Genomic DNA, 27,469 nt, shown 5'->3' on the forward strand with positions numbered 1-27,469 from the left:
ATGAAGAGGGTGAGTCAGGAACAGCCAGCACAATCTTTGTGCTGCTTATGTGCTGTCATTGAGAGCTTGATTACCCATTCTCTATTGTCCTTGAAACTGCCCCTGACATAAGGTTTTTCCTTGGCCTGCTATCTAAGCTCTGGGCAAAGGTCTATGCCTTAATTGCAGAGGAATAAACTTGAATATTAATTGTTTTTGTCCAGCTTTTATTTGTTGTGGTTGTGATTTTGAATGAAGGTTACTCTGCCTTCTTGTATAGCCCATTATCCAATCATATTCTGTGTATAGGACATAATTTTGAAAGTCAACTCTGAGTGAGGAAATTAGGAACAGTTTCACTTGATAATTATGTGTGTAAGAGATGAGTTCATCAGTACATAACACAAGCCGCCCTTGTAAGAAGCTGGATGTCATGGCACAAGTTTGTAATTCCAACACTGTGGAGGCAGAAACGGGGATCCCTGAGGTCACTGACCAGCCAGCATTGCCTAACCAACAAGCTCCAGATCCCAGTGAAAGACCTTGTCTCAAACAACTGAGGTGGACAGCTCCTGAGGAACAGATGCCCAAGGCTGTCTTCTAGTTCCTCTTGAACCTCAAGTCATCAGAGGTTTCTCTGTCCTGCCCCATCCAGTAGCTGCTTACAAATAATTACCCAGAGACTTAATATTAATTACAACTGCTTGGTCTATGGTTCAGGCTTATTACTAACTAACTCTTAACATTTAAATTAACCCCATTTCTATTAATCAGTGTATTGTTACGTGACCATGACTTTTACTGGTCAGCTGGCATCTTGTTTCTTGGGTGGCTAGCTTGTGTCTCTCTCAACTTTGCACTTCTCTCTCCCTGTATTCAGTTTGGCTTTCCTACGTAGCTATATTTTCTGCCTTACTATAGCCCAAAGTGGCTTGTATTACCAACCAGTGAAAGCATCATATATTTGTAGTGTACAGAAGGGTTATCCCACAGCACCTCTACATAGATATAAATGCATGTATCCATTGTATCTACACACACGCAAAAGAAGGAGGGATAGAAGAGGAGCTGGTGGGGGAGAGGCAGAGACAGACACTGTACCAAGTGTAGTGGTATAATCCTGGAATCCCAGCACTTGGATTGCTCCTTTACTCTCGGACTCATCCGTTGTTCAGTGATGCAGAGAACACCAAGTTGGAGGCCAGCCCTAGTCCCAGTTTTATCACTACCTAATTTGGTATGCATGCTATTTTACTTTGCTATGACTAAGTTTCTGAAGAGGAGCAGCTTAGGAAGGTTTTCCTTAGGGAGACAGTCCATCATGGTAGAGAAGGCACAGTGGCAGGAGTAGGGCATTTAGTCTCCATGTGTCTCTAGTAAAGGGAGAGAGATGAATGCTCTTGTTTCTTTTTCTTCAGTCTAGGACCTCACCCCTAATGCTGTCACCCACATTCAGTTTGTGTCTTCCCTCTTTAGTTATACCTTTCGGGAAATACCTTATAAGATATACCAAGAGGTGTGTTTCCATGGTGACTCTAAATGCAGTCAAATTGACTCATTGTCAATTTGATTAACCATCAGTGGGTGAGAATGGGGTAGGGTAGGTCTTTTTCGTTTCTAAAATATGAGAATTTGGATTAAATGAGAATCTTTTTTCTGGAAATTTCTTCTCAGCTAGGTCAAAGCCTTTCAGACTTAGAACTCCCCTCATACTAAGGCAGAAAGGGGAAGAGAATGTGTGTGTTTAGTGGTGTCCATATAATTGATGTTATGTGTATGAAGTCAATATTTATAGGATATAAGGAGCATTCTCTCTTGAAGAGAGTCATGGTCTTTATCATCATAGACTTTTTGGAGCCAGGTTTAAGGTTGCTTTGTTCAACTTAGCTCACTGTGAACATCCCTCTAGACCAGGCTCGGTAGCTCAGCCACTCACCTAGTGTGTGAGTTGTCCTGGGTTCAGTCCCCAGCATTTCAACAAACAAAAAGAAATACCCTCTAGGGCAGTGCTTCTCAGCCTTCCTACTGCTGCGACCCTTTAATATTGTTCCTTATGTTGTGGGGACTCCGACCATAACATTACTTTCATTGGTACTTCATAACTGTAATTTTGCTGCTGTTATGAGTCATAATGTAAATATTTGTTTTCTGATGGTCTTAGGACACCCCTGTGAAAGGGTCTTTCTACTCCCAAAGGATCATAACCCACAGACTGACTCTAGGGGTTTATCTCACTTTCTGGGGGACAAGAGATTGATAGGTGACTTGAATCATCAGGGTAAACAGGTCTCTGTAGCACATGACACACAAAGCATCTCACACACACCAAAGCCTCCCATGTTGGACTCCCCCACTATCCAGCTCTGCCTGTGTCTTTAGCAATTCAGATGCAAGGTGGTTGTTGACTTGTACTAGAATTACTCTTCTTTTTCCCTATTTTATCACTTTGTCATTCCTAACTCAGAATCAGTGGTAATCCATTGCAAGAACACAGTTGTTCCCATTTCCTGCCCTCCAGACTTCCTGCCCTTTAATTGCTACACAGCCACTGCTGGAGCTCCATCTTCGCCATTGTGGATTGAATATGTTTAAAAGTCATGACTCTCTCTACAGCTCATGTTCTACCCTTCTCTTTCTCTTGTTTCCTGTGAGTTCATGAAGTCTGTTTGGTGTTCATCCATTCATTACTTGTGTGAGAGCAAGGGCTGAGAGAGAGAAGGGTGTTGGGTTTTTGAGGCAGTTTGAAGACAGCAGGCGGAAAGAGCAGCATCTAATGAGCATCAGCCTCCCCTGTGTAAACCGAGGGGCCTGCCAGGGGAAAACTATTGGGCCAAGATGAGGGGCTTCCGAGTGAGGAAATGATTACAGCTCTAGGGGCTATGTGGTTCTGCAGTCTGTCCTTTCTGAGATTATTTGTTCACGGCAAGATAGACTTGGGAGGCAGGTTTTCCCAACAGACGTTTCTTTTGGGGATGCTGAGCAGGGTCAGCTGTAATCTTACCCTTAGGCACTCTGTCAGCGAGCAGCTCCAAATAGCCGAGCAAGGTGATCTTCAGCAAGGATGGAAGTTTGGACTGAGGTTGTCATTTCCATGTGGCTCTTACCTAGCCACCTTTATTCTCAGAGTTACTTGTAGGAGCTAAGAAGACTGTGATCTATTATGGGTGCCTGTGGAGCTACCCGTACCATCCCTGCTTGAGTCCAGTCCAGTAGGTTACTTGTTAACAGACACCATCAGAAAACTGCCTGTCATTTGCCTTTCCATCACAAAATCCTAGAGATAGGAGTAGAGTACACGAATCCAGCGCCTGCCTTCTTTGTCTCTGTCTCCTTGCTATTTGAAGGGACTAATGAGCTTTTAGAACAAAACGTAGGCACAGCCGGGCTGTATTTCTTTCCCTGTGCTGTGAGAGGATGGCGCATGAGCAGTGTTCATGGCAGGTAGCTTCTGCAGTCACTTGTACTCCGTTCTCCCTGCTGCTCCAGAACAAAGCACACAAACCTTCTGTAAGAGCAGTAACCATCATGCAAAGTGCAGGCAGCATAGGAGAATGGACTTCTTTTTTTTTTCTTTCAAAATTATTTAACTTTATTTTATGCTCATTGGTGTGAGGATGTCAGATCCCCTGGAACTGGATTTTCAGACAGTTGTGAGCTGCTATGTGGGTGCTGGGAATTGAACCTGGGTCCTCTGGAAGGGCAGCCAGTGCTCTTAACTGCTGAGCCATCTCTCCAGTCCCGAGAATGGACTTCTTTGCTGACCAAAAAAAGATGTGATTTTAGAAAATCTTGGCATGGTGGTGTGCTCCTGTAATTCTAGTATTTGGTAGGGAGGCAGAGGCAGAAAGATTGTGAATGCCTGGGTTACTCTGAGATCTTTTCTCAAAAAATTAACTAATTAGGGTACAGAGAGATGATCTAGCAGTTAAAAGAACTTGCTGCACAATTATGAGGAGTTCAAATCCCAACACCCATATAACAGTCATATATGTGCCTGTAATCCAAGCCCTAAGCGTGGGACTGGATGGCTTGGGTTGATGAGACCAGACGGTCCTTGATGCTTGCTTTTTTTCTAGCCTAGACAAGAAAATTGGAGTGTCAGGTTCAAAGAAAAGAAGACCAAGGCTTTCTTCAGGGTCGGGCACAAGGGAGGGTCAGGGCAGGAGAGGACTGCAGCTGATTCGCTTCTTTCTCACTGAGAAGGGCAATATAGGTCCAGAAAAGGCCAGGTGGACACAGAAGTCGGATTTGATCCATAGACAGATGTCCTAGGTCAGTAGTTCTCAACCTGTGAGTCAGAGGACCCTTTCACAGGGGCCGCCTAGGACTATTGGGAAACACTGGTATTTATGATTCATAACTAGCAAAATTATTGTTATGAAGTAGCAATGAAATAATATCATGGTTGGGGGTCAGCACAGCATGAGGAACTGTACTAAAAGGTCACAGCAATAGGAAGGCTGAGAACACTGTGCTTGCCGAAAGGGTGCAAGACAACTGAAAATTTCTTTTGCAGAAAGCTCTTTAGAGGCCAGTGGTGGTGCACGCCTCTAACCCCAGCACTCGGGAGGCAGAGGCAGGAGGATCTCTGTGAGTTCAAGGCCAACATGGTCTACAGAACAAGTTCTAGGACAGGCTCTAAAACTACACAGAGAAATCCTGTCTCAAAAAAAGGAGGGTGGTCTTTAGAGTTGCAAAGTTATCCTAGGACTTGATAGGGCTTCTGTTTATGCAGAGTGCTTCAGTTTGCGATCTCTCTCCTGAGTGTCAGGTCCAGAAAAGCCATTCTGCTGAATGACATTGCTGACAAAGCAAACAGAGCAAGATATACTTTTGTTTGAACAACTAGGACACTTAAAAAAATTTTCCTCCCTGGGCTGGATGTTTCTCATTGGTTAGAAATGTGGACTGCTCTTGCAGAGGACTAGAATTTGGTTCCCAGCACAATTAACTAGAACTCCAGCTACAGGGCATGGGGGCTCATGTGCACTTAAATGCAATGAAAAAGAATCCTTAAAAAAATAATTGTTGTGGTACTAGAGATTGGACACAAGTACATGCACACTAGGTAAGTCCTCTACGATTGAGCTAGGACATGCTACATTGCTGGGGAGTTGATTTTTTTTTTAACTTAGAAAAGGTCTCATTCAATAACCTGTGCTAGCCTGTAACTTATATAATTCGGGTGGCCTAAGACTCACAATGGTCCTCCTGCCTATGCCTGCCAAGGCCAACCCTTTAGATTCAAGGTCTTACTAAGTTGCCTTTGTAGGCCTAGACTTTGGATCAGCCTGCAGCTTAGAGACCCTGTATCTAAAGGGTCCTAGCCTCCAAAGTAGCTGAGATTCCAAGTGTGTGCCACCACACCTGGAAGAACCTTTAACTGTCTTTTCATGAGCTGTCTTTCCATAGCATAGTTGTACAGCTATGGGTTGTGCAGTGTATCTGCCACATCTGGGAACATTTAGAATATATACATGGCCCTTCTAGCAGTGATATTTGAAACAGACATGATACTGAAACTTGTTGACAGTAGATGCTAGCAGTCTGAGGTGGAAGGGGACCTTATTTTTACTTGTAAATTGAGAAAGTTTGATGGGGAAATCACCATGTGGGAGGAATTTGGAGCACTAGGATGTCAGTTGAGCAATCACATTTCTGAGCTTAATTGCTTATAAGAAGTGGTAAAGAGAAGTAGATTTTTTCAAACCTTACATGGGCAGATAAGAAGACATGCACCTGGAAGCCTGGAAGAGTGGTACTTTGCTTTTTTTCTTTTTCTTTTTCTTTTTTTCTTTTTTAAAAAGACATGTTGTCTTTAGCCCAGGCCGGCCTTGATCAGTAGTGTAGCTGAAACTGGCCTTGAATTCGTTAACACTCCTGTCTTAGTCAAAGTGCTAAGATTACAGGTATGTGGGTCCACACTGGCCTACTTGTCTTAAATATACCATTTTGCCTGTGCTAGAGATTGAACCAGGGCCATGTCTGTGCTGGGCAAACTGTCCAGTACTGAGCTACATTGCACAGACTTTAATCAGCTTTTAAAAGACTTTGGAGCGGAACGGTGGTGGCACATGCCTTTAATCCCAGCACTCGGGAGGCAGAGGCAGGTGGATCTCTGAGTTAGAGGCCAACCTGGTCTACAAGAACAAGTTCCAGGACAGCTAGGGCTGTTACACAGAGAAATCCTGTCTTGAAAAACCAAAAGTAAATAAATAAAAATAAAAAAGACCTTGGGCCTGGTGGCACAAGCCATCTATTCAAAAAGCTAAGTCAAAGCATCCTACAGAGTAAGTTTAAGGCCAGTTTGGGCAACTTAGGAGGCTCTGTCTCCAAATGAAAGCAAAGAACTGGGGATGTGTTTCAGTTCCTAAAGTGCTTGTGAGACTAAGTCTGGATCCCTAGAGCCCAGATAAAAGTCCAGCATGGTGGCACGTGTTTACATTGCGACATTCCTACTGTGAGCTGCTATGCCAGAGACAGCATAATTCCCAAGCTTTATGCAGTGGCAAATAATGAAGAAACAAGAGGGTGGTGGTAGCTCACGCCTTTAATCCTATCACTCGGGAGGCAGAGGTAGGTGGATCTCTGTGAGTTCGAGACCAGCCTGGTCAACAATAGCTAGTTCCAGGACAGGCTCCAAAACTACAGCAAAACCCTGTCTCAAAAAACAAAAACAAACAAACAAATAAAAACAATGAAGAAACAGACACCCGAGATTGTCCTCTGTCCCCATGCACATGCCATGGCATGCATAAACCTAGACATACATCATATGTACATACCTCCACCAACACATACAAAAAAATTTAAAAAAATGATTATAGCTCAGTGGGTGATAGAGGCTTATCTATTAGGTACAAGGCCCTTAGTACAATTTCCACTATTGGAAATAAGTAAAAGATCTTGGATAAAAGGCCCCAAGAGTGCATACAATAAAAACAAAAAACAACAAGTAGGATTATACTAGACTACACATATGAAAAATAAAAGCAGTATGGACAACCTACAAAATAGGAGAGAATTTATCAAACTGAGAAAAGATTAAAGACTTTTGTTTTAAAGATTTGTTTTTTCTTTTTTGAATTCGGTATGGTAGAGGCCTTTAATCCCAGAACTGGGGAAGAGAGGCATGGGGAACTCTGTGAGTCTGAGGCTAGCCTGGTCTACAGAGCTAGTTCTAGGATAGTCTCCAAAACTACACAGAGAAACCTTGTCTCGAAAAACAAAAACGAAGAAATCAACCAACCAAACAAACAAAAACCCACCAAGTTTGAGGCTGGTCTAGGCTCATGAGATTCTCTTTCACAAATGGATAGGGGAACAGGCTGGAAGTGTAGTTAAAAATGGGCAAGGGGGCCGGGCGGCAGTGGCGCATGCCTTTAATCCCAGCGCTCAGGAGGCAGAGGCAGAGGATCTCTGTGAGTTTGAGGCCAGCCTGGTCTACAAGATCTAGTTCCAGGACAGGCTCCAAAGCCACAGAGAAACCCTGTCTCGAAAAAAAAAAAAAAAGAAGAAGAAGAAAAAAAGAAAAAAAATGGGCAAGACATAAAAATCAATAAAAAAATACAAAAAAAAATGGGCAAGGGTCTGGTCTGGAGTTGTAGTTTAGTGGTAGAACACATACTTAGGACTTTCAGGGCCCTGGGCTTACTGAATACAAGTTTCATTCTCAACTACATAGAGAGTTGGAGGCCAGTCTGCCCTCGCCTCATGTATGTTTATGTGTTTGTGTATACATACACATAAATTTATATGGTATAGTAGGTATGGTAGCATGTGTCTATAATCCTAGCACTCAGGGACAGAGGCAGGAGGATTCTGAATTTGAAGCCAGAATGGACTGTGGGCCAAATTCTGTCTGTCTTTTCTATTGCTGTGTCAAAACACCATGACTAAGGCAACTTATACAAGACAGCCTCTGATTGGTGTCATGGTTTCAGAGTGTAGAGTTGTTTTAGTCAGGGTTATTATTGCTGTGATGAAACACCATGACCAAAACAACTTAGGGAAGAAAGGGTTTATTTCACTCACAGTTCCACAATACAGTTAGTTCATCATCAAAATCCCGAGGTCAGGAATGCAAGCAGGACTAGAACCTGGAGTAGGAGCTGATGCAGAGGCCATGGAGGGGTGCTGTTTACTGACTTGCTCATCAAGTCAGCCTGTTTTCTTATAGAACCCAGGATCTACAGCCCAGGGGTGGCCTCTCCCACAATGGGCTGGGCTCTCCCACATCAGTCACTAATTAAGAAAATACCCTACAGACTTGCCTGTAGCCCACTCTTATGGAGGCATTTTCTCACTTTAGGTTCCCTTCTCTCAGATGACTCTAGTGAATATCAAGTTGATAAAACTAACCAGCCTAAGAGTCCATTATGACTGAGCAAATGCGTAGCAGTAGGAACAGCTGACAACTCATATCTTGATTCAAAACCAGGGAACAGAGAGAGACACTGGGAATGGTGCAAGTATTTTGAAACCTTCAAAACCTACCTATTGCTGGATGGTGGTGGCGCATACCTTTAATCCCCGCACTCGGGAGGCAGAGACAGGTGGATCTCTGTTAGTTCAAGGCCGGCCTGTTCTATAAGAGCTAGTTCCAGGACAGGCTCCAAAGCTACAGAGAAACCCTATCTCAAAAAAAAAAAAATCAAAAAACAAAACTACCTGTAGTGACACACTTGCTCCAATGACACTACACCGCCTAACCCTTCCCGAACAGTCCACCAACTGGGGACCAAGTATTCCAACCACAACAGCTCCTCCCTTCCCACCAAAAAATATATAAATATAGGAGTGGGAAGCTACTTAGCCCAAGAAAGAATCAAATCCTGTCATTTGTAGCCAGATGGAAATTGGGTGGAATTGGAGGATGTATGCCAGTGAAATACGCCAGACACAGAAAGACAAATACTGTGTTCTTTCTCAGACGTGGAAGTTTAGAAAATGCTGATCTTGATTCAGAGTAGTGATTACTAGACGCTGGTGATTGGGGGAGGGTAAGAGCTATTGGGTGATAGGCACCAGAAGGTAGCTGTTAGAAAAAAGTAGGTGCCAGTGTTCCCGACCACAGTGAAATGGTGGTGTTTTATTAAGAACCTATTGTACACACACACACACACACATACACACACACACACACGTTCACCTGCACACACATATTGTCATATGTTAACAGTTTTAAAAAGGCCTTGGTTGCTGAGACTTACTTCAGACCTATAGATTTCTATAGAGCTAGTCTGATTTTATTCACTTAATTTTTTTATTACATTTATTTATGTGTGTGTGTGTGTATGTGGACACGTGTGAAGGTTACAGGACAGCGTGTGGGCACCAGTTCTCTCCTATGTGTGCACCCTGGAACCAATGAGGTCATCACAGTTGGTAGGAAGTACCTTTGCTCACTGAGCTATCTTGCTGTCCCTTACTTTTATTGATTATGATTTGAATAACTTACTGTTTTTTTTTTAAAGCCTTGATAAACTTGCTGAAGTTCCTTATGTCAAATGAAACTGTACTTTTGGCCAAACACAACATTTTTACATTGGCCCTTATGGTGAGTTTTAATAAAAATGCATGTTTTTCTAAAGCTAATATAGTAAGGCAGAAATGGACTGCTTTGTAACAGGAACCGAGGTCCGGGATCTAAGCTGTAGTTTCTTTATGTATGAGAGTCTTAAACCTGATGGTCCTCACTTATGCATGTATTTGGCTGGGAGGCATGGATATAGGTTACATCTGTGTATGAATACTGAGCTTGATCCCACCAAGAAACTATACTGTATGTTCGTTCCATTGCAGTCTCTTTGTAGCTTCTCAGCCAGATAAGTGGTTCCATCATTGCTGTACTTGGCTTCTGAAGGGTACATAGAAATGCTTATCTCGCTGGTAATTCAGAGGAGAAAGAGGCCACCAAATCATTAATTGTCTACCCAGCTTGTAAATATTCAGTATTTTGTGGGGGATGAACATGCTGATTTGTTTTATCTGCAAATTGTAGAATGACACCCAAGATATGTAGAATGATGCCAATTTTCAGCTCTCAGCATGACAGCAGTCATGCAGGGCTAAGATGTGCGATAGCATCCTATTGTATGATATTCCCTTCACATGTGTATAAATTAGTTTTATGAGCATAGATAAGAATAAAGGTAGAGAATAAATAAGAAATACAATGATTTCATTTATAATTATACATTATAAATACAATTATATAAAATTGTATATACAATACAATTATAAATTGTATTGTATAAAATTATATATACAATATAAAAATACAATTATATTTCATTTAATATAATTTATCAGTTTATATAAGTGAATTTTTAATAATGGTTCTTTTACAGTCAGTATACAAAATTTTGTATTTTTGCAAACCAGTAAGAGATGGCTATAATATACCACTAGTAATGCCTTTCTGAATTTCATAACCTGATGCCTGTATATGGGCTACTGCTTCTTTTTCAGATTGTGAACCTGTTTAACATGTTTATCACATATGGTGACACATTCCTGCCAACACCCAGCAGCTACGATGAACTTTACTATGAAATTATTCGCATGCACCAGAGCTTTGACAACCTCTATTCCATGGGTAAGGATTTTCTTGTTCTTCTTCTCTCTGTACCTTGTCTGCCTGGTACGTACCAAGAAAATGCTACAAAAGATTCTTTAGGTGGATGGTATAGAAATAAATAGATCATAGCCAGGCATGGTAGTATGTGACTTTAACTCCAGCACTCGTTAGCATGTAATTTGAGGCTAGCCTGGTCTACATGGTGAGTTTTTGGAAAGCCAAAGCTATAAAAGTATACCTTGTCTTAAAAACAATAAACAAACAAAGCCCTGTCCTCTTCTCAGGCAACAGGAAAGTCTGTGTGAGACTTTACCTTTAGGGACTCAGATTTCATCTCAGTGGAAAGCTGTATAGCTCCCTGCCCGCTGTTGATGTGGAGTGTCGTGAAGGGGAAGAGACAGAGGAGGAAGGGTGCATATGCTAGAGAGAAGCTGTGGATTCAGTGAGGTTCAGTAAGACGGTGGAAAAAGAGTGAGTGAAGAACTGGGAAATTGCCTCAGTACACCAGATATGTGTCTCACAGCACGTTGACCTGGGTTTGACCCCTAGTGCACATTTACTAAGCTGAGCATGCTGACACATGCTGTCGGGGTGGACACAGGCAGATTCTAGGCTTTATTGGCCGTCTAGCCTAGCCTACTTGGTGAGCTTCAGGCCTGTGAAAGACCCTCTCTCAAAATATGAGGCAGTAGCCTGGTGGTGGTGGCTCACACCTTTAATCCCAGCACTTGGGAGGCAGAGGCAGGTGAATCTCTCTGAGTTTGAGGCTGGTCTGCAGAGTTTCAAGACAGCCAGAGTTATACAGAGAAACCCTATCTCCAAAAGCCAATAAACAGAAACAGACAAACAACAAACGAGGTGGATAGCATCCCTAAAGAATAACATCCTAGATTATACTCTCTGTGACGTGCACATTTCTCCACACACACACCCACATTCACCTGCACACCCATGAACATGTACACACACACACACACACACACACACACACACAAACACACACACACAGGAAAGAGCCGAGGAGAGGGTGGTAGCAAACAGAAGAGCTCATATCCCAGAGGGGCAATGTTTTCAGATGTCTAGTGTACCTGTGTATTTTCAGTAAAGCTTACAAAAAGAAGTGGGAATCAGATAAAGTCACTTTGATTAGATAAAATTACTTTGATAATTAGCTCACTAAAAATTTACTCCATATCCATAGTGAGTATAACTTCTTACTGGAGGAGGTGGTACATTCCTGCAAGTCTGGAGAGAAAGAAACATCATGAATCCTGTATACAGTTTGAAAGATTTGGAAAGATCTAAGTTGTACAGAAATAAAAACCACTCAGAGAAAGCATTTTATTTTTAAAATCTCAGCTTACTAGGTTGAGGTGTAAAATCATGGATTTGGCTAAGTTTTGACACAGTATATGTGAACCCGTTACAGTGATCGGGAGAGTGATGAGCCTGTTCACTCCTGCCCCAAAGCTTCACTCCAGCTTCTTATTTATTTACTTTGTTGTTTGTTTTTTGAGACAAGGTTTCATTGCTTTTGCTGACCTCAAATTCACTTTGTAACTGAGGATAACCTTAAACTTCTGATCTTCCTGCCTCCACCTTCCAAGTGCTAGGCTTCCCACTAGACACCATTGTGTCTGGTTGGTTCCATGCTGGTAGTCAGGCCCAGGCTTTCCTGTACATTAGACAAGTTCTCTTACCAACTGAGCTACAGCCTCATCTCTTTTGTTTCCCTTTATAACCCTTTTCTTGTTGACTCTTTAAAAACAAATTAGCCGGGCATTGGTGGCGCACGCCTTTAATCCCAGCACTCAGGAGGCAGAGGCAGGAGGATTTCTGTGAGTTTGAGGCCAGCCTGATCTACAGAGAAACCCTGTCTCGAAAATCGAAAAAAAAAAAAAGAAAAGAAAAAGAAAAAAACAAATGCCTTGCCTCTGCTAGGGACTCCCATATTATAAAAAAAAGTAAGAGGTAAGATGAATAATAAAGTATGTTTTAAAGGAGCCAGCAAGGCCTGGAGAGATGACTCAGCCACTAAGAATATTTACTCTTCTTGTAAAGGACTTGGGTTCAGTTACCACTCAAAACCATCTCTAACTCCAGAGGATCCAATGTCCTCTGACCTCTGCAGGCACATGTGCACATGCTTGTGGTGTGCACAAATGCTCAAGAGCAAACCCATATACGCAGAATGTTTTTTTTTTGTTGTTGTTGTTTGTTTGTTTTTTGTTTTTTTCGAGATAGGGTTTCTCTGTGGCTTTGGAGGCTGTCCTGGAACTAGCTCTTGTAGACCAGGCTGGCCTCGAACTCACTCACAGCGATCCGCCTGCCTCTGCCTCCCAAGTGCTGGGATTAAAGTCATGCGCCACCACCCCCTGGCTACACAGAATGTTTTTAAAAGTGTGTTGCAGGGGACAAAGGGCAATGAGATGGCTCAGTTGGTAGTAACAGTACGAACTGTTGTACAATCCTGGTGATGTAATTTCAATCATTGGAACCTATGGTGAAAGAAAAGGGTCCCAGTGTTGTCCTTTGACTCGTACATATATCCTTTAACTGTACTTGAAACTAAAGCTATTATCCATATAGTAAGTTAAGAAAAACAAAAGCCATCCACCAAAAATATTACTACTAGGTGGTGGTGGCTAACCCTTTAATCGCAGCACTTGGGAGGCAGAGGCAGACGGATCTCTGTGAGTTTATAGCTGACCCAGTCTACAGAGTGAGTTCCAGCACAGTTAGGACTGTTACACAGAGAAACCCTGTCTCGAAAAACACAAACAAATAAACAAAATAGAAAAGCTGAAGAAATTTACCCCAAAATTGTGATATTAGGCTGAGGAGGACACAATTAAGCTGGTAGAGTGCTTTTCCTAACATGCAGGAAGCCCTGGGTTCAATCCCCACCTCTCCAGATTATGGGTGTGTTGTTGGCATGTGCTTGTAATCTCAGCACTCAGCAGGTAGAAGTAGGAGAATCAGAAGTTCAAGCTCATTCTCATCAGTATAAGGAGTTCTAGGCAAGTCTGGGCTACATTAGACCTTGTCTCAAGAAGCGGGGGTAGATTGGCTGGGGGACAGCTCAGCTGGTAAAGTACTTGCCTAGCAAATATGAAGACCTAAGGTTGATCATTCGAAACCACATAGAAAAGCTGCTAGATACAGTGGCAGGGTAAACCCAGTGTTGGAAAGTTAAATCAGGAGAAATTTGGGTTCAAGGGTTATTTTGGGGATGTAGCTCAATTCATAGAATGCTTGCCTAACATGCATAAAAACTTGGGTTTGATCCCTTGCACTTCATAAACCTGTAATCCCAGGAGCTGGGTGATACAGACAGGAAGATGAGAAGTTTAAGGTCATAAATGGCTTCACAGCAAATTCAAAGCCAGCCTGAGTTACAATAGACACTGTTTTGGGGTTTAGGTTTTTAAAATTTATTTTATTTTAGTGTGTGCGAATGTTTGGTTTGTGTGTGTGTATGCGTGCAAGTGCGCATGTGTATGCTCAGATATGTGCATTGAAGCCAGAAGAGGGCATCAGATCCGTTGAAGTTGGAGTTACAGCTGTTGTTGAGACCCCTGCTTGTTCTATTGGTGCTGGGAGGTCAGCTGTGGTCTTGGTGATTGCATAGCAGGCGCAGTTAACTCGACTAAGTCATTCCTCCAGTCTCTGGGAAGTTACTGAGCTTTCTTCCCTCAGACCTTGAAAGATCCTACTGATTTCACATAGGATACTTTTCAGAACAATGATCAGTATTATGTGAACAAATACATAACAGAACAAAATCCAACATCTGTTGTATAAAAATCATGTTTACATCTAACCCAGGAGAGAGTTAAAGCAGTAGAGCAGATCAGTAGTGCTGATGTGAAGGCATCCGGATGTGGTAGGCACTCCAGCAGGTCAGCGCTGACCCAGTGTCCTCTTCTGATCGCCACACACCTGCACTCAGTGTTACACACACACACACACACACACACACACACACACACACACACGAATAATATAAATCTCTAAGAAATATTGTTTGGCCTGACAGTGGTGGTCCAGCACTCAGGAGAAAGAGGCAAATGGATCTTTGTGAGTTCTAGGACAACCAGGGCTACACAAAGAAACCCTGTCTCAGAAAAATAAAAAAAGAAATAAAACTTTTTTAAACAGTATCATTAGACAACTCTCCCTTGAGAAGCTTGTATCCACACATGGTTATGCCTTAACTCTTCTGAGATCCTCTCTATCTCCTATTCCTCATACTCATGTCTGTATTAAAATACCTTTTTAAAATTTTTTGAAGCCGGGCAGTGGTGGCGCACGCCTTTAATCCCAGCACTCAGGAGGCAGACAGGTGGATCTCTGTGCATTCGAGGCCAGTTTGCTCTACAAGAGCTAGTTCCAGAACAGGCCCCAAAGCTACAGAGAAACCCTGTCTTGAAAAACAAAAAACAAACAAACAAAAAATTTGAAAGGCTTGTATTTTTTTTAAGGATGGTTTTTTTTCTTTATATTTTATGTATTAATGCTCTACATATATGCTGGCAAGCCAGAAGAGGGCATCAGATTCAATTATAGACGATTGAGAGCCACCATGTGGTTGCTGGGAATTGAACTCAGAACCTCTGGAAGAGCAGCCAGTGCTCTTAACCACTGAGCAATCTTTCCAGCCCGAAAGGCTTGTATTTTTAATTGTGTGTATATGCATGTGTTATGTGAGTATATGTGACATGTGTGTTTATACTGTGTGTGGGTGTCCATGGAAGCCAGAGGCATTGAGTTCCTTGGAACTAGAGGTATAGATCGTTGTGATTCACCTGAAATTCTGCTAGGAACTGACCCTAGATCCTCTGGAAGAGGGATGCCTGCTTTTGCCCACTTAGCCATGTCCCTAGCCCCTGTCTTGAATAACACTTCCAACTTTGCTTTATTATATAGAAAAATCACCAATAAAAGATTGAGGTATTCTCACTACTGCACATGATTAGTCTTAAAAAAAAAAAAAAGACTGCCAGGCAATGGTGGTGCTTTAATCCCAGCACTCAGGAGGCAGAGGCAGGCGGATCTCTGTGAGTTTGAGGCCAGCCTGGTCTACAAGAGCTAGTTCCAGGACAGGCTCCAAAACTACAACAAAGCCCTGTCTCGAAAAACAAACAAACAAACAAAAAATTAAGGTGTGTGGTGATAGATCATTTGGTAATGTTCTTGCATACAATATGAGGACCAGAGGGAGGGGGGAGGGAAAGAAGGAGGAAAGGCAGGCAGAACAGCGAGCCATAATTATAGGTTTGTACCTGTAATCTCAACCCAGGTGAGGCAGAGAGAGAATCCATAGGATGTGTGGGCTCCCCACTCTCCCAGCCTACCCTACTGAATGGCAGAGATACCGTCTCAAAGAGAAAGTTGGGCCATTAACATCCTGCCACGTAAGGACGAGGCACTCATGGGGTCCCACTCCTCTGAGATCTGTAAACTGTGTTTTAACTACTGGTAAGGTGTCCATTCCTGTAAACAACCCTAATGAAACCAACTGCGCACAAATGCAAAATCCAAGTAGAAGCTGAGCTGGTTAGGAAGAAGAAAGAGATTAACAGGAATGGGAGAAGTAAGAGAAAGTGGGGTGTAAGTATGATTGAAATGCTTTCTGTACATGTATGAAAGTGCCATAATGAAATGCATGTATTATTAATATATGATAAAAAGAATATTTTTATAAAACAATGGATGTATCTGAGGAACCAAAGTTGAAGCTGACCTCTGACCTCCACATCTACTCATTCATAAATACCCATAAACACATACATAACACCAAAGGTATGTCTGATCTGCTGAAATCATTTTTCCATTATGGAAATAAATTTGCACATATTCTGGGTTACCCCTGAGTTGAGACTAAAGAGCTCTAACTTGGAATTACTCCAAGTTGCTGTGCACTAGCTAAATCTTATCAATTAGAAAAGCAGCACTTTGCTAAGATCTCCATCTTGTCTTCTCTATCATAAAATTCCACCTATTTATAAAACCTAGACATTGCAAGAACAAATGTGGAAGGACAGGCACCAAAGCTACAGAGAAACCCTGCCTCAAAATACCAAAAAAAAAATAAAAATAAAAAAATAAAAATGTGGAACCAACAGATAAGTTGGTTTTTGTTATTGCTATTGTTTTGTTTTCTTAACCTCATAATGGAAAGGGGTACACGCGTGTGCGCGTGCGTGCACACACACACACTCACACACACACACTACTGCTATTACTGCTACTGTTCTTGCTTAGGGATCCTGAGTCTGAAACAGATGGTGGTAAACTCAGATGTTAAATCCCTATGGAAACTGGTCACATGTTGTAAAGGTGTGCACGTGCACGCATATTCACGTGCGAGTATGGGAACATACGTGACTTTGTGTGCATGTGGAGGTTAGAAGACAAACCTGAGTGTCATTCTTTACCTTCTACCTTTTTTGGGATAAGGTCTTTTTGTTGACCTTTGAACTTCTGGGAAGTCTCTTTTTCTGCTTACCTCCTGTAAGGCACTGAGATTATAGACATGCGATCCTGCCTGCCTTTTTGTAGGATTTGAAGACTTGATTCCAAGTCTTTTGCCTTATGTGGCAAGCGCTTTATACACTGAGACTTCTCCCCAGCCCTGGGTACCCTTTTTGTTGTTGTTCTGACTGCTAAAGTTTACAAAGCGTTTACTCTGAAGCTGCAGGGCGATTGGTAAAGAAAAGTCCCCAGACTATCTTGATACAAAATATATAGCTTTAATAAACAGAGGTAAGACTTACAACAGCTTACACCAGAATCCAACCGATCCGTCCGGACACAGGAGCCAGGCAAAAAGAGGGCTAGCGGAGCGCGTTTGTAAGGTTTATAGGCAGGCTTTTGCCTGAGGGCGGCACGCCCCGAAAACAGAATATGATTGGCTGAACTCCCCTATCATTTACTCTGAGGTGGGCATTTCTGTAAGAGCTATATATGTGTCAGTCCACTTAGTTTTCACAACAAGCATTTTGTGTTTCTGGTCCTTGTTAGGGTCCAGCCTCGATGGGGTTCGCATGTTCCAGGGTACGTGCATGTGGATTAGAAATATTAGATAGGAGGAACAGAGAAACGAAAGAAGTGCAGAGGCATAGTATAGCACTGGGAGCACGGCCCAGTGAGTACTGAATTCACCGTGTTTATTTTCCATATGATTTTATTACCCCCCCCCCCCGCCCCCATCCAAAACGGCGGGGTGGGGGGGATTGTTTTAACGACACAAAGAACAAACAGAGCAATTATCTGCTTCAGATAATTTGAATGCCTGAAACATCAGGCAACTATATGAGTTAAGCATTCTGTTGTTTAGGCAGGCCGTGCAAGGACCACACCTTAGACCAAGCATCCTGTAGGCAGCCACCCCCTGGGTCAAACCTCCCGTCACATCCTTGAAGGAATAGGAATAGGCCTCTCTGACCTTTGGTCAGGGTGGAACAGACCCACTCCTGTGGCCTCCGACAGGTATTGTTAGTTCTCGCAGGCAGCAAGGACTAGATGTGGGCCTAACAGTGGACTTGAGAGGTTATGATTTTACTCACTCTTCCACAAGTATCAGACCTAGAACCATCCCTTCCTCCCAGGTTCAAACACTAGCCCTCAATAGAACATTCTCTCAAGGTTCAGGTACCAGCTCTGATAAGCAGTTATGAATGATGAAGTTCCCCATGGTGGTTCACACATATAACCCCACACCCTGGAGGCCACCTGAGGCAAGAAGATGGCCTGAATCTTAGTTTGTATAATGAGTCCCACCCCAGTCTGGACTACAGTACGAGACCCTGTTTCAAAAACAAAACAAAACAAAACAAAAACTGGGCTGGAGAGATGACTCTACAGTTAAGAGAACCTGTTGTCCTTGCAGAGGACTTGGGGTTCGGATCCCAGCACTTACATCAGTGGCTCACAACCACCTAAAACTTCCATTCCAGTTTTGACACTCTCTTTTAGCCTCCATGACCACTAGACTCATGTACAGGTAGGTGTATGTATGCACACACACACAGACACACTTACACTCTCTCTCTTTTAAATAAATGTTTAAAAACAAATCAAAATTCTACAAACTAACAACCTCCCTAACAACAACAACAAAACTCTGAATGATCACAATCACTTGTTTTCTCTGATTCTGGGTTTCCTATTCTGTGTGACAAGACTTTTGTAGGGTACAACATACATGTCTATTCACCCTAGATAGGAAGCCCAGGATAGACCAAAGTCTCTGGTCAGGATAGACCAGAATCTCACTTGGTAAATCTGTGAGTTTTGGGTGAGGAGTTACTTAGAGCAGTAGAAATGACTCGCAGGCAGCTGCGTCACTAAGGCCCAGCCCAGCACTAGTGACTGCTCAGGAAAGCTGGAAAGCTGGAGCCTACTGCTTAGCCTGCGGGCAGTTCAACAGCTTGGAAAGTGACCTTTCCAAGGGACTCTGGTCTAAATCTCTTTCAGGCAGTTCAGTTGGTTTTGTTTCTTCAGGCAGCTGGTCTGTTCTCTGGGTCTTCTTTGTAACTTAATCCATCTAAGAGACCTTTTGTAACTTGGCTTGTTTTCAAGTGACTCTCAGAAGTTTGGCTTGTTTACTCTATCAGCTAGGGGCCTAGTGAATCTGGTCAGTTTTAGGGACTTCCTGAAGTTCCTTTGAATTGTTTACCTTCCTGCTTAAGGAGCTTCCCTCCAGGATGGAATGTTTGAATCTCAGAGGAAATTATTACACAACACCTATCTGCATACTGTATTACATGTAACCTTTGTGTAATACCTGATAGTTTGTAAACACTCCTCATATTTATCTCTGTAACCCAACAGTCTTTAAGAACATGTTTAGGGGACAGAAAGTTGGTTCAATAGGTAAAATGCTTGCTACACAATCATAAAGACCAGAGTCAGCAGTCTCCACATTAAAAAGCCAGCTATGACTGTATATATTTGTAACCTTGTGCTGGGAAGATGGAGACGGGAGGATCCAGGTGTGACTGTGTGCACTTGTAACCCGTGCTGGGGAGGATCCAGAGGCTTGTCTTGACACTAGTTTAATCGGTCAGTGCCTTCTGGATTTAGTAAGAGACTCTATCAAAAAATAAGGTGAAGGGGCCAGCTAGATGGCTCAGCAGGCAAAGGTACCTACCTCTAAGCCTGATAATCTAAGTTAAATCCTTGAAACCCATGGTAGGAGAATCAACTCCTACAAATTGTCCTCTCACCTCCGTAAGCACACACATTAATTAGCAAAGTTAAAAAATAAGATGCAGAGCAGTAGAGGACGAAGCCATCTCTGGTCTTTATATGCACATGTATGGGCATATGCACTTGTACACATGAGAGTGTGTGTGTGTATGTGTGTGTGTGTGTGTGTGTGTGTGCGCGCGCGCACGTGCACTTACAAACACAGGAAAAGCAAAAACATATTTGTTTATCCAGGGAATGCTTGTGCTGTTTGTGTATTCTAAATGGTGTGACTATAACACCCATGTGGCCTGTTGGGGAATGTGCTCACTGTGCTTTCTGTCTTCTCTCCGCCCCCCACCTTCACTCCACCAGTGTGTTTGTGAAAGGGAGTTTGGTCAGATAGTGACTGCTTTCTTTTGACTCATTTTGCAGGTTACTCAATGTAAGTTAGAAGAGCAAAACAGCTCACTCATTGATTGAAACATGATCATTCTCTACCTGGAAAGATTATTTGTCCTATTTGGCTGGTGTATGACTATAGTTTATAAAGATACACATGAAACAAGAAGGCATAGCAACTCAGCCAGTAGGAGTGCTGTGAGTTTGAGGCCAGCCTGGTCTACATAGTTCCATGACAACCAAGTGTAACCCTTGCTATTAGGGAAATAGTAAACATGGCAAGCAGGCTATCCTCACATTGCCACCCCTATATAGATATATGTGTTTGAACAGGCATGTGTACATGGAGGCCAGAGATCAGTGTCAGATCATGCCTCGAGCTGTCTACTTTATCATTTTAGACAGGGCCTCTTATTGGCCTGGAGTTTGCCAAGAAGACTAAGATGACTAGCTAGCAGCAAGCCTCAGGGTTCACCTGTTTCCTGCTTACCAGTGCTGGCATTATAAGCATGTGTCACCACACCAGGCATTTTCCAGGGCCTTTGGGGACCTAACTCAGGTCTTCATGCTCTTGTGATCAACTGAGCTATGGCTTCATCTTTCTATGTCAAGTGAACATAGAAACTAAGTTTTGGAGCCCATTATCAGAAGGGCCTAGGAGAAGCCGAAGGCAGGGAAGGAGAAGTGACTACTTTGATAGAAAGTGAGAAGTTAGAGAAAGAAGAAAATTCATGGAGAAAATAGTTGAACTATTCTCTAAGCCCTTATTTGATGACTGTTTTACAGCAGGAGAATGGCTCAGGCTCTGTTTGTGTTTTGTGTCAAGAGCTTGACAGATCTTTGTTCTTTCCTTCCCACAGTTCTTAGGCTTTCTACCAACGCAGGCCAATGGAAGGAAGCAGCTAGCAAGGTGACACATGCATTGGTTAATATCAGGTAAGGAATGAGAATTCCTTTCACAGTTCCTTGCTCATCCTGACGTTTATTGCACCTTCCCAAGGAGAACTCTCTGAGCACCACTACTATTTTTAGCCCTGATGTCTGTAGGAGTGGAAGAAATTGTCATACCTGATCAAGAAAAGCAGGAGCGCATGAGGCTTTCATTTTGTCATATTGAAATAGCTCAGAGTGCTGGCTGTTCTGTGAATTTTCTACCTGAGCGATGATTGCACACCCTTTGCAGGCGCCTTAGCTGCCAAAGTGTTCTTTGTGCGTACGGTTTCCTCTGCTCTTCACTGTGGTCTCTTCATGGCAATGTAGGACTCTCACATGTGACTGTAAATAGATATTTCTATTTGTGATAAATACAGGCAAACAAAATCCCTGGGGCTAAGTCACTTTTAGTCCTTATGAAATAGCAAAAAAAAAAAAAAAAAAAAAAAAGGCTGTATTTGTTGGATAAAATTGTGTCTGACATGGGGTTCACTGGAGTCAGGAGGAAGCAGTGCTCACAGGAGGGAGTGGTCAGGAAGTGGGGAGGGAGGGAAAGGGTTTTGGTGTTGAACTCAGTTGACTGTCTCCCATTGTTTCCTCCCTTTGTGCCTATGATTTTCCTTTTTCTCAACAGTTATTAAATTGTTTTCTCAAACAATCAAGAAGTTAACATTGAATAAAACAGGCAAACCCGGCAGATGGGGAACTTGATTTAGCTCCAGATGTAAGGCTTGCCAGACACTCCAATAATAGTAGCGTGTATTTACAACTTTGTATAGATACTAGTGTATGAGAGAGCAGGGGTGTGATGTTTATTCCTATCTTCCCTTCTCTCTTTGTTTTAAAGTAAAATGTCTCTGACGTGATTTACTACAGTGTGTGTCACCTCTGGGAATAAGAGGAAAACTGTGAAATCTGTGTGTTAGGTGGGCTGGGCCGAGGGAGCTGGGGTGAGGTGTGCCAACAGCACCGCGGTGAAGGCTGGACTGCCTGCTGCCTCCAGAGACACTCCGAGCAAACATCTGTAAATCTCACCAAAGATGCCTGTCTGCTCCTAGCAGGTGATCAAAACACTGTGGGTCCTTACAAGAAATGTGAATTTCTAAAAGAATTTGTCATGACAAACTCTTCTCCCGGATTACCCCTTGTGACCCTAGGGCAGTAAGACAGACTTGGATGTCTGAATGAAACACCAGGTTCTGGGCTAGAGTATGAGGTACATAGGAAGATAACGTATGTTATGTTTATTATCATGTATTTACACAGGCCTTCCAGGCATCTCGTCTGGGGCCTGTTTTGCTTTATCTTCTACTTCGTTGCTTTTGCTTTCAATAGTTTCTGCCTTGGCTGCTGTCCTTACTCTTCCCAAGGGTCACCAGGCAGCTGATTTGAGTTTCTCTGCCTTCTCTAAGTAACTGGAAGAACTGGACTGAGCCTTGAAAAGATGCCAGTCACCATGGCCGTTTCCTTGTCTGCATGACTGCCAGACCTCCCCTCTCATTTCAATTCTCAAGCTGGGCTTCCTGTAGAGAATAAGCACATCATTTTCACTGTGGCTAATTAGTATTTGACTGAAGCAGCAAGGACCCATTTAACTTCCTCAAGATATTATTGGAAAGATGTGTTTGAATCTTCTCACACTAAATCCAGACCAGAGACACATACTGATGATACTAAGAACAGTTCACCTTTGCTCCTTCCGGATGGCTCTTTTCACCCACTAAATGCCAGGCTGGGGGTGTCCTTCCAGTTTGTCCACATGCCATCTTCTCTAATCTTTTAACCTTTACACTCTGTAGTGTATGTTATATGCTTCTTAAAATATCTTTGTTTTGCCCACCCTGAGACAGATTCTCATAGCACAGGCTGACTTTGAACTCAGTACGTAGCCAAGAGTGTTTCCTCTTCCTTCTGCTTCTACTAAAGTGCTGAGTTGACAGGTGTTTGTCATCACACCTGCCTCAAAATACACTTTGCCAGCAAAAAGCTGCTTCTCAAAGACAGGGTGTGTTTTGGAAGACCCTGCTTTGGTTGCCTTGCAGCGTTGTGAGCCCAACCTCCTCCTCTCAGGATGGAGAGTTCCAGGTTCACAGAGAAACGCCTTGTGCTGCTTTGTCTTTCTCCACGGTCTAGAAGGCGTGGAGTGGAATTAAGTGAGACAAGCTGCTGCTACTGTTTGCCATATGACCTTGAGCAGATTAGCGTCTCTGAACCTTTTCTGCCACCTATTAAATGGGGATGCTGATGTAGTCACTCCATGTAGAATGATGTCTTCAAGTTTCATACTTATTTGTTTGTTTGTTTGTTTGTTTGTTTTGGTACCTGGAAGGACAGCTGTGGGTGCTGGGAACCAAACTCTTACATTTTTGGTTGTGAGCCTAGCCTAATTTAACGGCTGAGCCATCCCTCCAGGTCAAGTTTCATACTTCTTACAGCATGCCGGAATCTCTTTCCTTCTTAGGCCAAGTAATATGTTCATTATACTTCTACACCATATTTTAATCTATTCACTTGTTGATGGCCACTTGAGTTGTTGTTACTTTTTGGTTTTGTACGTGACGCTGCTATGAATAGGTGTTGTGTTTGAGATCCTGCTTCTGGTGTTTTATACCTTTAATATCAGCACTTGGGAAACCAAGGTGGGTAGGTGATGGTTCACGAGTTCTAGACTGTCTTGAACTATATAGCAAGACTCTCTTAGAAGTAAAGACCATATGGGGAATTGCTATATCTATGGTAATTCTCTCCCCCTCCCTCCCCCCTCCACAAGACAAGGTTTCTCTGGCTGTTCTGGAACTTGCTCTATAGTCCAGGCCAGCCTTGAACTCAGAGATTCTCCTACCTCTGCCTCCCAAGTGCTGGGATTAAAGGCATGTCCCACCACTGCCCGGCTCTTTATTTATTTATTTTTTTTAAAAAAAATATTTATTTATTTATTATGTATACAATATTCTGTCTGCGTGTATGTCTGCAGGCCAGAAGAGGGCACCAGACCTCATTAAAGATGGTTGTGAGCCACCATGTGGTTGCCGGGAATTGAACTCAAGACCTTTGGAAGAGTAGGCAATGCTCTTAACCCCTGAGCCATCTCTCCAGCCCCCTCTTTATTTATTTTTATGTTACTTGTAAGTACACCACTTGTGTGCCTGGTGGACCTGGAGGGCAGAAGAGGCTATGCAGTCCCTTACACCTGGTTTTTAGATAGTTATGAGCCTCCATGTGAGTGCTAAGAATTGAACTTGGGTCCTCTGCAAAAACACGTGCTTTTAATTGCTGAGCCAATTTTCTACCCCACCCCACTTTAACTTTGAGACAGGATTTCTCTATGTACTTTTGGCTGGCCTGGAACTCAATAGTAGATCTGCTTGCCTTTTCCTGATGAGTGCTGAGATTAAAGTCGTGCACCACTACATCTGGCCTTGATTTTTAGCCTTATTGTTTTGAGCCTTGCTTAGTAATTCCTAGTTACTTTTATTTTTCTGTCCTGTGAAAGTTAAAGTGTTTTGTTTTTTCATGTAACTGGATCTTTATGGTGCTGGATGAGAGTGATCAAGACAGTTGTCTCATTCAGTATTCTCTTACCTGAAGGATAAAAAGGCACGACTGAGCCAGGCTTCCTTTTGCCTCTTTGTCTTTCTTTTAAAGTTTGTGTTGTGTATCTGTGGCTTTGGGTGGTTGAGAAAACAGGAGCGTGTGTCAGAAAATCTGACTGTTGAGTCTCCGAGGGATACTGTGCTCTAAAGGCTTAGCAGGAAATCCACAGTGGTATACAAATTTATTTTAGCTGTTTCTAAAGGTTACTTGTGCTGATGTCACACGAGAAGGATTTCTAAGGCACTGTGAACAAACTCTTGTCGGCTGTCTTGTAGTGGGCTCTTCCAGAGCCCCAGAAAGAGCTGAGCTACAGGTAAACTTTCAGATGTCCGAACTGACTGATGGCCAGTGGTGGGTCTAACGATCACCATGACGTAGAGCCTGCCCAGCAGGTGGGGAGCAGCAGAACGACCACAGACCTTTCTGTCTTTGGAGCTTTAGTTGTGGCCGTGGGGGTTAAAATCCTCCGGCAGGCTTGGCACTCCAAGTGCCGCTAGTCTGCTTCTCACTGTCTCTCGTGGCTTAGTCATGCTGCTGCACAGTTATCAAAGTTATTTGTGTCTAAACAACCCTCTCTTCCGTTTGATCCTTAGCAGAGTTTGAAAATACAGCTGTGTAGAGCTGCAATTTTAATTGGAACACCTGATGTCACAAACAAGCAGTGCTTGTTCCTCCCAGAGAAACTGTTGTGTGCTTTCATAAGAAGAGTAAGATACCCTATGGTACCCTTAAGTTCCATTTAGAGGGCTTGTCTCCTTTCTCCCCATATATTCTGTGGTTTTCATTTGTTTATATGAGACAGATCTCAGTATCCTAAACTGGTCTTGAACTTATTTTGTACTCAAGGCTGGTTTTAAATTCCTGATCTTCATGTTGCTACCTACCAAGTGCTAGTAGCTGAGAGTGATTTTGAATTTACTTTATAGTCCATGCTGGCCTTAAACATATGATATTTCCTGCTTCCATCTCTCTCTGGTACTGGGATTACAGGTGCACATCACTACCCTGGCCTAGAAAGTGCTGTTAAAGAAGTCAGAATTAGCTGGGCATTGGTAGTGCACGCCTTTAATCCCAGCACTTGGGAGGCAGAGGCTGGCGAATCTCTATGAGTTTGAGGCCAGCCTGGTCTACAAGAGCTAAGAGCTAGTTCCAGGACAGGCTTCAAAGCTTCACTGAAACCCTGTCTCAAAAAACAAAAACAAAAAACAACAACAACAACAAAAAACAAAAAAAAACAAAAAAAAAGGAAGAAGGAGGAAGAAGGAAGGAAGGGAGGAGGAGGAGGAGGAGGGAGAAGAGGAGAAGGAGGAGGAGATTTGAGCAGGGCCCTGAGCTGATGACCCATAAATAGCAGGGACTACATGTAGTTGTCTGCCCTCAGCATAGATTATCACTTGAGTTAGAATTTATCAGTAATAGCCCTGCTTGTGTTAATCAGACCCTGATCGACTCCCTTAGATTAGGAAACGTTACACACATTACAACACAGCACTAAAGTGAAGCCACAGTAATGTTGTTTACTTGGTGACTAGAAGCATTATTTATTTTAATAGTCAATGTTTCCCAGTCTACTAAGACTACAGCTAGCCCTGAAACAAATCAAGCCCTGAAACATGTGGCGAATCATCTGTTTTGCCCTAATTTGGTTTACACTGCAAAGTGAGGTTTTGCATAAGGTCATAGCTAGGACTGTGAACTATAGTGCAGTTAAGACTTGGTTTAGGAGTTTCAGGTAGAGATTGTTGAGGGTGAGTGTGATTTTAGCATGCCCCTCTTAAACTCAGCTTAAAACTCTCTTGGAATAATTCTGCATTGTGTTTCCTCTCTGTCATCATCAATCATTGTCATCACCACCATCATCATGTGTATGGGTGTTCTGCCTGCGTGTCTGTCTGTGCATCATGTGTGTCCAGACATGGTCAGAAGAGGTCAGAAGAGGGTCAGATTTCCTGGGACTCGAGTTACAGACAGTTGTGAGCTACCATGTGGGTGCTGGGAATTAAACCCAGGTCTTCTAGGAGAGCAGCCAGTGCTCTTAATTGCTAAGACATCTCTTCAGCTGAAATTTTAATTATTTTTAACCATATAATTCCTTGACATTAAGTATATTTATATTGTTGTGCAACCACTACCATCATCCATTTCCAGAACTTTATGTATTCATGAGTGGTGCTGGGGACTCAAAATCGAGCCTTTGCCACTTAGCTGGACTCCTAACCCAAACTAGGTACTCTTTAAATCCCCCCCATCCTAACCCCTAACCTCTAGCGCCTGGCAATCAGCATCCTGTTTTCTGATTTTCATAATTTGACTGCCCTGAACTTCATATCAGAATTATATTTGTGCTTCGGCATGTGTAGTCTGTGTCAGAACTTCATCTATGGGTGGAATAGTATTCCATTCTGCGTATCTGTCACATTTTGTTACCCTGTTGTAATGTTGAGAAAACTTGAGTAGCCTCTACCTTTTGGATGCCCTGAATGATGCTTATATAAACAGGATTCTACTGAAACTCTTCAGAAGTAGAAATACTACAGCATATGATAGTTTATATATAACATTTGGAGAACTTGCCAGCCATTTCTCAAAGTGGCTGCACTATTTTACATCCTAATTTTTACACATTTTTGTTAATACTTTTCTCTTTTTTGGTACTAGCCATCCTAATGGGTGTGAAGTGTCTCATTATAGTTTTAATTTGCATTTCTCTAATGACTAATAATAATGTTAAACATTTTTCAATTTTTTTTAGACATTTATATCTTTGCCTTGGAGAAATATTCA

At 42.7% G+C, this 27,469-nt stretch overlaps 1 protein-coding gene across 2 annotated transcripts in view; it reads left to right on the top strand.

Annotated features, from left to right (window-relative positions):
- The window catches only part of Armh3 (armadillo like helical domain containing 3), a 200,793-nt gene that overhangs the window by 98,206 nt on the left and 75,118 nt on the right, over positions 1–27,469 (top strand). For both annotated transcript variants that reach the window (XM_048439101.3, XM_085694012.2), the window contains 3 exons: positions 9,456–9,538; positions 10,453–10,579; positions 21,019–21,094. In XM_048439101.3, the coding sequence (XP_048295058.1) occupies positions 9,456–9,538; positions 10,453–10,579; positions 21,019–21,094 (286 nt within the window). The remainder of the gene's footprint in view (positions 1–9,455; positions 9,539–10,452; positions 10,580–21,018; positions 21,095–27,469) is intronic.

This window comes from Myodes glareolus, chromosome 7 (assembly GCF_982192425.1).
Source record: "Myodes glareolus chromosome 7, mMyoGla1.1, whole genome shotgun sequence".
Lineage (NCBI taxonomy): Eukaryota > Metazoa > Chordata > Mammalia > Rodentia > Cricetidae > Myodes > Myodes glareolus.